This window comes from Rhinoraja longicauda, chromosome 33 (assembly GCF_053455715.1).
Source record: "Rhinoraja longicauda isolate Sanriku21f chromosome 33, sRhiLon1.1, whole genome shotgun sequence".
NCBI classification, from domain to species: domain Eukaryota; kingdom Metazoa; phylum Chordata; class Chondrichthyes; order Rajiformes; family Arhynchobatidae; genus Rhinoraja; species Rhinoraja longicauda.
Genome location: NC_135985.1, coordinates 20,791,071 through 20,804,979, shown reverse-complemented (window position 1 = coordinate 20,804,979; position 13,909 = coordinate 20,791,071). Strand labels below are relative to the sequence as shown.

Genomic DNA, 13,909 nt, shown 5'->3' with positions numbered 1-13,909 from the left:
GGTTTTCTCCGAGATCTTCGGTTTCCTCCCACACTCCAAAGACGTACAGGTTTGTAGGTTAATTGACTGGGTAAATGTAAAAATTGTCCCTAGTGTGTGGAGGATAGTGTTAATGTGCGGGGATCGCTGGGCGGCACAGACTCAGTGGGCCGAAGGGCCTGTTTCCGCGCTGTATCTCTAAATCTAAATCTAAAATCTAATTAGTGTACAGCTCAAAAACGTGCAGTTATAAGCACTGTTAACAACGTAACATTCTCCAAATGTTTCAGAGGGAAAATCCTTTTTGGAAGAAAAGCTGGTGAAATTCACATGTTCACAAGTTATCGGAGTAGAATTAGGCCATTCGGCCCATCGAGTCCACCGCCATTCAATCATGGTGGTGCTGGCTCGAAGGGCCAAATGGCCTCCTCCTGCTCCTATTTTCTATTTTCTATGGCTGATCTCTGCCTCCTGATCCCATTTTCCCTGCCTTCTCCCCATAACCCTTGACACCTGTTCTAATCAAGAATTTGTCTACAAGTTCACAAGTTACAGGGATGTTGTAGAAATGTGAGGGTTTGAACATCTATGGCTTTTCAGGAAGATTTACACAATTTATGTGTAGGAAAATAACTGCAGATGCTGGTTCAAATGAAGGTAGACACAAAATGCTGGAGTAACTCAGCAGCAGGGTCAGGCAGCATCTCAGGAGCGAAGGAATGGGTGACGTTTCGGGTCGAGACCCTCCTTCAGACTGACTAATATACGACTAATTATCATTACAGCGCGTGACAGTTTTGGCATGTGGGTGAATAAGGTGGCCACATACACAGCAAGATCCCACAAACAACAAATAAAGGAATTGCTGCAAATACCTCTTGGGACTTGATTGGGGAAGGAACATTGGACAGATGGCTGCATGCATTCTCTTTCTTTCATAACACGAGATACCTTCATTCATCACTGACTTCACGCGCGGCATTTGGTCAATGTAGAATTATCCGGAAAGGAAGGGTTATTTGTCCCAGTAGAATTCTGATTGCAACCTGTGCCCAGATTGTTGATTGCATCTGAGGCAGGTCCCAAGCTCTTGTTTTAATTCATGGTCATATGGTTGTCTTGGTGTTGTACTAAACTGTGTGGCAGATGGCACTATGTTCCTGCACTGAGCTGATGTGAATAATGTCAATGCATTTATTAGTGACTCAGGATGTCACTGGCTGTGAATTAACTCATCGACAGCATTATAACACTCTAGGATGGGGGAATAATGAGCCTGATGGTTGCACATGGAATGAAATAACTGTGAACAATGACTAAGGAGATGAAGGCTTGTCAGGATCAGGATCGAGGCTGAAGACTCATTGGTCGGTGGGACCGGTAACCAACCCGGCGCTCGTTGGATAACCGGGAGGGAGCTGGGGAGTTGGGACACTAGGAGTGGGAGTGAACCGGGGTAATGCCTCCAGTGCCCCCAGAACACACAGATGGCCGGGTCAGGAGAGGAGAGGGATGTCGGGTTGCGGGAACTGCTCCAGTACATCGAGCAGGCCGGCCGGCCGGACTTTGGACTTTGAATAATGGCGCCAAAAACGGTGAAATGAATTTCACTGTGCGGTTGCATATGTGACCAGTAAAGCTCCATTGGGCTATTGTACCATTGTACCAGCATCTGCAGTTATTTTCGTAAGCTCCATTGGGCTATTGATACATTTGGAGGATAGGTGAACCGGTATCAACGGCCTCCCCAGGTCAACTTCCATGGCATTGAGTTGGACTGGGCTGCTTGCACGCCCATAACTAGACTCATATAACACACAGATGATGTGGAGCTCTATTCTGCTTGAAGTTTCATGTTCATAAGTTCTCGGAGCAGAATTAGGCCATTCGGCCCATCATGTCTACTCCACCACTCAATCGTGGCTGATCTATCTTTTCCTCTCAACCCAATTGGTGGGGCAGCGGTAGAGTAGCTGCCTTACAGCGCCAGGGACCTGGGTTCGATCCTGACTACGGGCGCTGCCTGCGCGGAGTTTGTACGTTCACCCCGTGACCGGCGTGGGTTTTCTCCGGGTGCTCCGGTTTCCTCCCACACTCCAAAGATGTCCTGCTTTGCAGGGTAATTGGCTGCGGTTAAAAAATCGTAAATGGTCCCTAGTGCGTAGGATAGTGTTGGTATACAGGGATCATTGGTCAGTAGGGACTCGGTGGGCCAAAGGACCTGTTTCCGTGCTGTATCTCTAAACTAAACTAAACTAAACGATTCTCCTGCCTTCCCCCCATAACCCCTGGCACCCGTACTAATCCTCGAATCCTTGAAGAAATGCAACAACATCCTCCTTGACTTTCAGGAATCCTGGTCTGCGGGTGGACAAACTGGCAGAAGAGTATTCACGATGATATTGAAAATGTTGAGTGCAGGCATTTGGAGGAACAGAAGGATAGCACAGCAGAGCAGCTGGGAGAGCTGCTGGGAGAGCTGCTGCCTCACAGCACCTGAGATCCTGGTTCCATCCTGACCTCGGGTGCTGTCCGTGTGAACATTGCACGTTCTTCCCTGTGACCCTTGTGTTTCCTCTGCGTGTTTCCATTCCTTCCCACATTCCCCAAGGACGTACGGGTTTCCAGGCCAATTTGCCTCTGTAAATTGCCTCGAATATGTAGAGAGATGAGATGAGAGTAGATGAGAAAGTGGGATAACGTAGAACTAGTATGAACACAAAATGCTGGAGTAACTCAGCAGGTCAGGCAGCATCTCGGGAGAGAAGGAATGGGCGACGCTTCGGGTCGGGACCCGAGAGGAGAGGAGAGGGGAGGGGAGGGGAGGGGAGGGGAGGGGAGGGGAGGGGAGGGGAGGGGAGGGGAGAGGAGGGGAGAGGAGAGGAGAGGAGAGGAGAGGAGAGGAGAGGAGAGGAGAGGAGAGGAGAGGAGAGGAGAGGAGAGGAGAGGAGAGGAGAGGAGAGGAGAGGAGAGGAGAGGAGAGGAGAGGAGAGGAGAGGAGAGGAGAGGAGAGGAGAGGAGAGGAGAGGAGAGGAGAGGAGAGGAGAGGAGAGGAGAGGAGAGGAGAGGAGAGGAGAGGAGAGGAGAGGAGAGGAGAGGAGAGGAGAGGAGAGGAGAGGAGAGGAGAGGAGAGGAGAGGAGAGGAGAGGAGAGGAGAGGAGAGGAGAGGAGAGGAGAGGAGAGGAGAGGAGAGGAGAGGAGAGGAGAGGAGAGGAGAGGAGAGGAGACCCTTGGTCTCGACCCGAAACGTCGCCCATTCCTTCTCTCCCGAGATGCTGCCTGACCTGCTGAGTTACTCCAGCATTTTGTGAATAAATACCTTCGATTTGTACCAGCATCTGCAGTTATTTTCTTATATTATGAACAGGTGATCGATGGTCGGCATGGACTCGGTGGGTCGAAGGGCCTGTTTCCATGCTGTATCTCTAAGCTAAACTGAAGCAGCACACACCTCATAGACTTGGCTACTTACAAATAAGTTGCTTCTCTCTATTGTGGATTACTGACCTGAAACGTTAACTCATGTCTCGCTCCACAGATGCTAACTGACCTGCTGAATGTTTGTAGAATTCTCTGTGCGTATTTCAGATTTCCAGCATCAGTAGTTTTTTTTAATTTGCATCTACTCTTTCGCATAATTGGTTGATGCTATCCAGGACAAATGTCAATCCCTGTCTCTAAATGGATTTAAGAACCATCAAGGGAGTGGATGTCACACTCAGACATTGTAGGCTGCAGAACTGCTCTGAGGTATGCAATTTAAGAAAACCTCCAGCAATGGTGAAACTTGAGCCACTTGGTGCCCTCTAGTTATTAGACAATAGACAATAGACAATAGGTGCAGGATTGATTGAAAGATACAGCACAAAACCAGGGCCTTTGGGCCTCCAGTCTGAAAAAGGGTCTCGACACGAAACGTCACCCATTCCTTCTCTCCAGAGATGCTGCCTGTCTCGCTGAATTACTCCAGCACTTTGTGTCTACCTTCGATTCAAACTAGCATCTGCAGTTCTTTCCCACACACCTTCGGCCCACCAAGTCCACGCCAACCATCGATCACCTGTTCACACTAGTTCTCTGTTATCCCACTTTCTCATCCACTCCCTGCACACTAGGGGCAATTTACAGAGGCCGCAATCCCGCACGCCTTTGGGGTGTGGGAGGAAGCCGGAGCACCCGGAGGAAACCCACGCAGTCACAGAGATAACGTGCAAACTCCGCACAGACAGCACCCGAGGTCAGGATCAAACCTGTGTCTCTTGAATTCTAATGCAGCGGTTCTACCAGCTGTGCTAGTGTGCCAACGTGGGTTAGACACAGGGTGAAGCTCCATTTTCTCTGCCTAGTGATAGACTTGAAATCCAAGTCATGTCAGTTCTTCCATTTCCTTGCAGCGCCAGAGACCCAGGTTCGATCCTGAATATGGGTGCTTGTCTGTACGGAGTTTGTACGTACCCTAGGGCTACCATCTGTCCCGTATTAGCCGGGACATCCCATATTTTGGGTTAAATTAGTTTGTCCCGTACGGGATCGCCCTTGTCCTGTATTAGTAGGGTTGCCAACTTCCTCACTCCCAAATAAGGGACAAAGGGTGACGTCACCAGCCACGTGACCTCATCCTGCCAGCGGCCACGTGCTCCCGCTCCACCAATGGCGGCCGCCCGGGCCGGGTGGCCACCATTGGTGGAGCAGGAGCATGTGGCCGCTGGCTGGGTGAGATCACGTGGGGCGCGGGGCAGTGACATCACCTTATCCCGTATTTGGGAGTGAGGAAGTTGGCAACCCTAACGTACCCCCCTGACCTTCGTGGGTTTTCTCCGGGCGCACCGGTTTCCTCCCACATTCCAAAGATGCGTACAGGTTTGTAGGTCAATTGGCGTGTTATAATTGCAAATTGTCCCTAGTGCGTGTAGGATAGCGTTAGTATGCAGACTCAGTGGGCCGAAGGGCCTGTTCCTGTGCTGTGTTCTAAAACTAAAACTGAAAGTATCCCCAATGGAATACTGGTTAGACGCGATAGGGATCTGCCTGCAATGAAGTTCAAGAGGAGAGGGGACTCTTTGGACACCCTGTGTGTAAGGGAGAGGTTAGGGCCGAGGATATCCTGGTTGGGTTGCTCCTGGGCCTGGCCAAGCTGGCCATCCGCGAGTCACGGCTCCAGGCGGAAGAGGGCTCTGCCCGAGCCGGCTGCCTGCCCCTTTTCCGGGGTTACGTCCGTGCCCGGGTGGTGTTAGAGAGGGAACACGCGCTGTCCACGGGCACCCTGGGGGATTTCCAGGACCGCTGGGCACCGTTGGGGGGGGTTGAATGCATCCGTGACAAGGAGTGTAAGACAGTTGTGTAATAGTTTATTATGTCTTGTATTATGGTGGTGGGTTCTGTTTTGGTTTCATTGCATTGTATATGTTATTTTAATATTTGAATAAATATTTCTGATTGAAAAAAAAGAGAGGGGGCTCTCTAAGTCCCATCTCCTTTCAGTTCGTAGAGAGGATAAATCCTTTCCAACCATTATCTAGGCAAACAACGCCACTTCAAAATCTACGAGTGCCTTGGAGGATGTGTGCAGTTTCAACATCATTACTTTTCCCTTTGTTCAAGACACTTAGTTAATGCACTACAATCTCAAGAATTTATTCCCCTCAATGGAAATACACAAAATGTAAGATAGCATTTTAAGGAGTAATGTGCATTAAACTCCTCAAATCAATAAAGAACTGTAAGCTCACAACACACAGCAGGATTCTGGGCACCTGGCCATCGTTCTAATAAGACATTCCATAAACAACAAAATATTGAATTCAGTCTTATATAGTTGTGTTATCAATTCAATCTGCCTTTCTTACATTATCTAACGTAACCTCTCGCCTTTAACAATCCTTAACGGAACTCCATTAGTGAATAACAAACAACCTACTGGAGGGACCTAACGGGTAGACCAGCATTTGTGTGAGGGAAGAGAATTATCAATATTTTACATTAAAAACCTGATGCAGGTTTCTGGCATCTGCAGTCTATTGTGTCTAAGTTAATGAACAAATGTGCAGGAATGATCTGCAGATTTGCTAGTTTACATCGAAGGTAGACACAAAATGGTGGAGTAACTCAGCAGGTCAGGTAGCATCTCTGGAGAAAAGGAATAGGTAATATTTCGGGTCGAAACCCTTCTTCGGAATCAGGGGCGGGGGAAAATGGAGGTATAAGGAGGTTCTTTTCTTGGCCTTCATTCTTTAGTTCTTTGTTTTAGTTTAGTTTAGAGATACAGTGCAGAAACAGGCCCTTCAGCCCCATGTGTCCGCATCGACCAGCGATCACCGCACATTAACACAAGCCTACACACACTAGGGGACAATTTTACACTGATACCAAGTATAAAAACCCAAGACAATTAACCTACAAACCTGTACGTCTTTGAAGTGCGGGAGGAAACCGAAGATCTCAGTGAAAACCCACGCAGGTCACGGGGAGAACGTACAAACTCCGTACAGGCAACACCCGTAGTCAGGATCGAACCCAGGTCTCGGACACTGCAAGGGCTGTAAGACAACAACTCTACCGCTGCACCAGCGTGCCACAGGGATTAGTATAGCTTTGTACGGTGGCGCATCGGTAGAGTTGCTGCCTTACACCGAATGCAGCGCCGGAGACTCAAGTTCGATCCTGACTACGGGTGCTTGTCTGTACAGAGTTTGTACGTTCTCCCCGTGACTTGCGTGGGTTTTCTCCGAGATCTTCGGTTTCCTCCCACACTCCAAAGACGTACAGGTTTGAAGGTTAATTGGCTGGGCAAATGTAAAACTTGACCCTAGTGGGTGTAGGATAGTGTTGATGTGCGGGGATCGCTGGGCGGTGCGGACCCGGTGGGCCGAAGGGCCTGTTTCTGCGCTGTATCTCTAAATCTAAAATCTAAATACCTCCAGTTTCCCATTATCCTCTTGTGCTCCTTTGCAGGCAGATTTAAGAAGTATCTCTATGAGTGGCACAGTGGTACAGCAGTAGAGTTGCTGCCTCACAGCGCCAGAGACCCAGGATCGATCCTGACTACGGATGCTGTCTGTACGGCGTTTGTACGTTCTCCCCGTGACCTGCGTGGGTTTTCTCCAGGTGTTCCGGTTTCCTCCCACACTCTAAAGATGTACAGGTTTGTAGGTTAATTGCCTTGGTGAAGGTTGTAAATTGTCCCTAGTGTGTCGAATAGTGCTAGTGAACGGGGATCGCTGGTCGGTGAGGACTCGGTGGGCCGAAGGGCCTGTTTCCATGCTGTATCTCTAAACACAACTAAACTAAACCAAAACACCTGATTTACTGGGGCAAAGAAGGCCATGGATGAGGTGCTGGTAAATGGGATTAGTACAGCTAGCTACTTAATAGTCAGCAGGGACTTGGTGGACCAAAGGGTGTATTAACTGTACAGATTGACCCTGTGGCTTCATTACACCAAACCACAGCTATCTTCCACAATGTAGAAAAAGTAGCAGCTAATTTATGTCATCATGCCCCATAGGTTTAGAAATAAATATTTTCCATGCATGTGGGATATCTCCTCAGGTCTTTGTACTTATTTATCTACCTTTTAGGATCTGGGCGCCGGTGGCAAAACACATTGTCCATCCCCAACTGCCCTTAATAAATTTAGTTTCTGGTTTAGTTTAGAGAAACAGCACTGAAACAGGCCCTTCGGCCCACCGAGCCCACACCGACCAGCGATCCCAGCGCATTAACACCACCCTACACACATTAGGTACAATTGACACTTCTTCCAAGCCACTTTACCCCCAAACTGCACGTCTTTGGAGCGTGGGAGGAAACCGAAGATCTCGGAAGAAACCCACGTGGTCACGGGGAAAACCGTACAGACAGCACCCGTAGTCGGGATGGAACACGTAAGTCAGTAACTCTACCGTTATGCCGCCGTGGCCGCCCACGGTTGGTGGGCAGTCACCATTTTGAATCATTGAGGTCCTTCTGCAAGTACTTCCACTGTGGCGGCACGGTGGTGCAGCGGTAGAGTTGCTGCCTCACAGCGCCATCGACCCGGGTTCCATCCTGACTATGGGTGCTGTCTGTATGGAGTTTGCACGCTCTTCCCTGTGGCCTGCGTGGGTTTTCTCCGGGTGCTCCGGTTTCCTCTCACACTCCAAAGACGTGTGGGTTTGTGGGTTAATCGGCTTCTGTAAATTGCCCCTAGAGTGTAGGGTCGTGCTAGTGTATGAGGTGATCACTGGTCTGCGTGGACTCAGTGGGCCGAAGGGCCTGTTTCAGTGCTGTATCTCTAAAGTATAAAGTATTACTCAAGTAATGTCTTTGGAGAAGGAATTTCATGATTTAGAATCTCTGACAATGGTGGAATGGCGACATATGTCCAAGTCAGAATGGTGTGTTATTTGGTGGAGTACGGGGGGGGGCATACAGTGTTGTTCCATTGTTCTTCACAGCATTAGAAGCTACAAGTGAGGGAATCGTGGCCGAATAGCTTAGACAACTAACTGGAGTAACTTTTCCAGTTCGCTAAGGCCTTGGTTTCAAAGGATAACACCTCGAGGATGAGCCTCACCTCGGTCACGTCCTCTGCTCCCCCTCTCCCATCAGGCAAGAGGTACAGAAGTGTGAAAACGCACACCTCCAGATTCAGGGACTGTTTCTTCCCAGCTGTTATCAGGCAACTGAACCACCCTATCAACAACTAGAGAGTGATCATGAGCTACCTGAGTTTGTATATTCTCGCTGTGTCTGCATGAGTTTCATCGCACACCCCAGAAGAAAGGTCTTGACCCGAAATGTCACCCATTCCTTCTCTCCCGACATGCTGCCTGTCCCGCTGAGTTTCCCCAGCTTATTGTGCATATCTTTGGTTTAAACCAGTGTCTGTTACTCCAGCATTTTGTGTCTGTCTGCAGTTCCTTCCTACCCCATAGACATATTGGTTTGTAGGTTAATTGGTCGCTGTAAATTGCCCCTAGTGTGCAAGGAATAAATGAGAATGCGGGATAACATAGAACCAGCGTGAACGGGCGATTGATGGTCACTGCGGACTCAGTGGGCCAAAGGGCCTATTTCCATACTGTGGCGGCACGGTGGCGCAGCGGTAGAGTTGCTGCCTTACAGCGAATGCAGTGCCGGAGACTCAGGTTCGATCCTGACTACGGGCGCCGTCTGTACGGAATTTGTACGTTCTCCCCGTGACCTGCGTGGGTTTTCTCCGAGATCTTCGGTTTCCTCCCACACTCCAAAGACGTACAGGTGTGTAGGTTAATTGGCTGGGAAAATGTAAAAATTAGCCCTAGTGGGTGTAGGATAGTGTTAGTGTGCGGGGATCGCTGGGCGGCGCGGACCCGGTGGGCCGAAAGAGCCTGTTTCTGCGCTGTATCTCTAAATCTAAAAAATCTCTAAACTGAACTAAATTGGGGATGGGAAGTCAAATGCTCACCTCCTTGGAGAGAATAAGGAAACCGTCAGCATTGCACTGAAATTTCTCCCAAGACTTTTGTGCTAAAGACACAGAGTAGTCTCAGGGACTTCACTGGAGTTTAGAAGGATGAGAGGGGGTCTTATAGAAACATGTAAAATTATAAAAGGATTGGACAAGCTAGATGCAGGAAAAATGTTCCCAATGTTGAGGAAGTCCAGAACCAGGGGCCACAGTCTTAGAATAAAGGGGAGGCCATTTAAAACTGATGTGGGAAGGAACCTTTTCACCCAGAGTTGTGAATTTGTGGAATTCTCTGCCACAGAGGGCAGTGGAGGCCAAATCACTGGATGGATTTAAGAGAGAGTTAGATAGAGCTCTAGGGGCTAGTGGAATCAAGGGGTATGGGGAGAAGGCAGGCACGGGTTATTGATTGTGGATGATCAGCCATGATCACAATGAATGGCGGTGCTGGCTCGAAGGGCCAAATGGCCTCCTCCAGCACCAATTCTCTATGTTTCTATCTTTCTATGTTTCTATGACTAAACCATATTGTTCTGGAAGATTCCCGCATCAAACCCAGATCTTCACTGATCCTGACCATGGAGGCCACGAGGTTGAAAACGGTGTCACAGTGTCCTAATGCTGTGGAAGGAGACGTGGTTGGTCTTAGTCTGGCTGGAGTCCCTGATCCACAGGACACCTAGGAGGTGCAAGCTAAATGAAGGCAGATTGAGTCTCAGATGCTGATTGATCTAACTGCTCATACATGATCAATGAGTTAGCTTCTCTTTCCTCCTTAAGAATTGAAGGGTTAATCCTAAGAAAAATTGAAGGGTTAATCTTCAGGACAATTGAATATACTAGAATAGCCTTTTGGGGCTGCTGGAATCAAACTCAAAACATTATGCGAGGAGCAAAAGAGGGAGGAAAATAACATATTGACACATAGAAACATAGAAAATAGGTGCAGGAGTAGGCCATTCGGCCCTTCGAGCCTGCACCGCCATTCAATATGATCATGGCTGATCATCCAACTCAGTATCCCGTACCTGCCTTCTCTCCATACCCCTTGATCCCTTTAGCCACAAGGGCCACATCTAACTCCTCTTAAATATAGCCAATGAACTGGCCTCAACTACCTTCTGTGGCAGAGAATTCCACAGATTCACCACTCTCTGTGTGAAAAAAAACGTTCTCATCTCGGTCCTAAAAGACTTCCCCCTTATCCTTAAACTGTGACTCCTTGTTCTGGACTTCCCCAACATCGGGAACAATCTTCCTGCATCTAGCCTGTCCAACCCCTTAAGTATTTTGTAAGTTTCTATAAGATCCCCCCTCAATCTTCTAATTGACTCAATTTAAGTCAGGTCAATGTTGGACTTTAGCCAGCGGAAAGAAATGTACACAGTTTCAACATTTACGGAGTATTAACAAATAAAACTGTTCACGCCACCTTCACTCATGCCAAACATGATATAAAAGAACGACTTTATATTGCACCATGACTGAAACTTGAATGCATTAGGTTGAATTCGGAAACAAGGTATAACAAAAGACCCTTACCTGCTGCACATTAAGGACTTGCGACTGGGTATCAATTTTTACACCAGGTCTCTTGCTAAAGGGATGCGACTTAAGTGAGAGAAAAAAACCTCCCCTCTCCCAAAATGTGAGCTTCATCCCTCCAGAAAACCCACAACATTTCACTCTCTGAGACAACAGTTCAACATGGAAACTTTGGCATGTCCAATCAATTGTTCCTCCGTTGACTGATAAGTGCTATTATGCTGATGGTCAATTGTCAATGGCCAATGGTACTTTATTTTTGTCACATGGACTGAGGCACAGTGAAATTCATTTTTGTACACAGCTCAGTACAAGTATCACTATACATAAGTACTTGGATGCCTCTTGGATAAGCATCTCAGATACAGTACAGGTGTGCAGCAGTAGTACACTGAGACAGTATACTACAGCACCAGTTTGGCGCTGATTATTCACATCAGTTTGCAAAGATGTCCTCATGCATCTCATGCCAAAGAGGAGAATGGAAAATTGGAATTGGTGTAGGATAAGTGTAAATGGGTAACTGATGGACTCACAAGTTATAGGAGCAGAATGAGGCCATTTGGCCCATCAAGTCTACTCTGCCATTCAGCCATGGTTGATCTATCATTTCTTTTCAACCCCATTCTCCTGCCTTCCCCCGATAACCCGTGGTTCCCTGACTAATCAACTGAAGGGTCTGCTTCTGTGCTGCGTGATTCATTGACTCTCTGACCCGTATCTGGCTGACATCCAAACTACTGGATGGCTATTCTGGTATCTCCAGTTGTCCTTACGATTAACCCTTCGATTTTTAAGGAGGAAAGCGAATGCAATGATTTGCCTTAATCACCACGTAAGGAGGCGCACACACACACACACAAGCACAACTGTGACTGGACTCACCGAGCATTCCCTTGTTGGAGTTTGACATGCACATGTCCCGTTCTGCCGTAGGGAGTGCAAAGCCAACCACAAACACCTCCACTCCATCCGCCATTAGGGCCAAACCTAAGACAAAGAAAAGTGTCCATTGGAAGCGTCCGTGCCCGCACTCCTCGATGATGGACTCGTACTGGTGTGCCAGCTGCTCCTCGTCCTTCATCCGCTCCGCCATTAGCTCGGCCTGGTCCCTGTACTCATCTGGCATGGGTTGACTTGCCGCCATCTGACTGGCCTTAATGTCGTTGGGGTGGGGGATGCCCTGGTACTCCCCCTCGTAGATCTCGTCGTCTTCGTCGTGCCCTTCCGTGGCATCGCTGTCGCCGTCCTCCTGCCCGTGAGCGTCCCCGCTGTGGTAATAACCCCCATCGTGCGAGGCGTACTCCCCGCCACCTTCGTACCGGCCGTAAGAGTCCTGCATCCTCCCCTGCCTCTTGGCCTCGTTGGCAATGTCCTTGGCTCCTTGGAAGAAGGTTGAGTTATTCCCAAAACCGTCGTTCATCACCCACCTTCTCTACACACTAGACTTCATCCGCTGGACTACAGGGGCATGGTCTAGCCACAATTTATTCCACTGTTAAAAGGCAGGCACGGTCAAAGTAATGGCAGGCAATGGACGGCCTTCTGTTGATTTCCCAGGAGAACTCTGTTGGAGAAATAACTGAAGCCTTGAACTGGTTCCTCAGTTCCACAATGAGGTCAGTGCATCGCTCCCAGAGTGTAATCACGGAGACTGCTCGGCAATCCTTCCAACCCGTCGTAAAAAGCTTCGCTCTCTCGGTGCCTTGAAATGACGGATAACCTTTAGCGAGATTCAGTGATCGGTCCAAGAAGCGAATTCCTGCAAGACGAGATGGAAAATAAAATAAATTTGCCTGGCACGAACGGAACTGAAATGAGTTACGTTTACAACCTGTCTCTTCTCCATCTCCTGTTAAATTGAGCTGCTTGCTGTTTTCACGAATGTCTTTGTGCTCTTTGGAGGCTTCAAGCACACACCGATTCTCAGTGGTATTTATTCACAAAATGCTGGAGTAACTCAGCAGGTCAGGCAGCATCTCGGGAGAGAAGGAATGGGCGACGTTTCGGGTCGAGACCCTTCCTCAGACTGAAGAAGGGTCTCGACCCGAAACGTCACCCATTCCTTCTCTCCCAAGATGCTGCCTGACCTGCTGAGTTACTCCAGCATTTTGTCAATAAATACCTTCGATTTGTACCAGCATCTGCAGTTATTTTCTTACACCGATTCTCAGTGGAATCCTGTGTTTGGTTTATTAAACATGAGGCTGTAAATTAAAAGGTGAATATTTTAATCATGTCGCATCATTTTTGGACTCTCTCCTTCACAACCTGCTGTTCTCATCTCTGAACTGAACACTATTTGTCCTGTCTCCATTGCCTGTTGTTTTAGCTGACAGTGGACTTTTTGGTAACAAGGACATAGGGGTAGGTTCAACTTGCCCTGCCCGCTGTAATATAAGTTGGAGCTGCTATTAGCAGCAAGACCTTATGAACTTGGTATAGGAAACAACTCTTCATTCTAAAAGACACAAGTGCTGGAGTAAGCAGGTCAGGCAGCATCTCTGGAGAACGGTGGTTGGTGACGTTTCGGGTCAGGATCCTTTTTTTAGAAGAAGGGTCCCACCCAAGATGTCACCTATCCATGTTGTCCAGTGATGCTGCCTGACCTGCTGAGTTACTCCAGCGTTTTGTGTCTTTTTTGTACACCAGCATCTGCAGTTCCCCGTGTCTCCAGCCCTTTGTTCTGTGTCAGCCACCCTCCACTATCCAGTGAGAATGAGTCTTGAAATGTCACAGGGGTAAAAGAAGTTAGTTACGTGGATAGACCGGTGAATTTCTCCTTGGAACAGCGTAGATTGAGAGGGGTTTTGGGGGGAGGTCGATGAAATCGTGAAGAGTGCAGGCACGGGGGCTAGAGAAGCTCCCAGCGGCACAGAGGCCAATACACCAGGGGTCAGAGAATGAGGAGGATTGGAAGCAAAAGTAACAGTAGGAAAAAAACGTTTTTATGCA

General features: G+C 48.4%; 1 protein-coding gene across 4 annotated transcripts in view; it reads right to left on the bottom strand.

Moving 5' to 3' along the window:
• The window catches only part of LOC144609039 (synaptic vesicle glycoprotein 2B-like), a 192,877-nt gene that overhangs the window by 46,093 nt on the left and 132,875 nt on the right, over positions 1 to 13,909 (bottom strand). For 3 of the 4 annotated variants that reach the window (XM_078427369.1, XM_078427370.1, XM_078427368.1), the window contains one exon: positions 11,840 to 12,716. The exons of the other annotated variant lie outside the window; for it this stretch is intronic. In XM_078427369.1, the coding sequence (XP_078283495.1) occupies positions 11,840 to 12,377 (538 nt within the window). In that variant the 5' untranslated portion in view covers positions 12,378 to 12,716. The remainder of the gene's footprint in view (positions 1 to 11,839; positions 12,717 to 13,909) is intronic. 4 annotated transcript variants of the gene reach the window in all.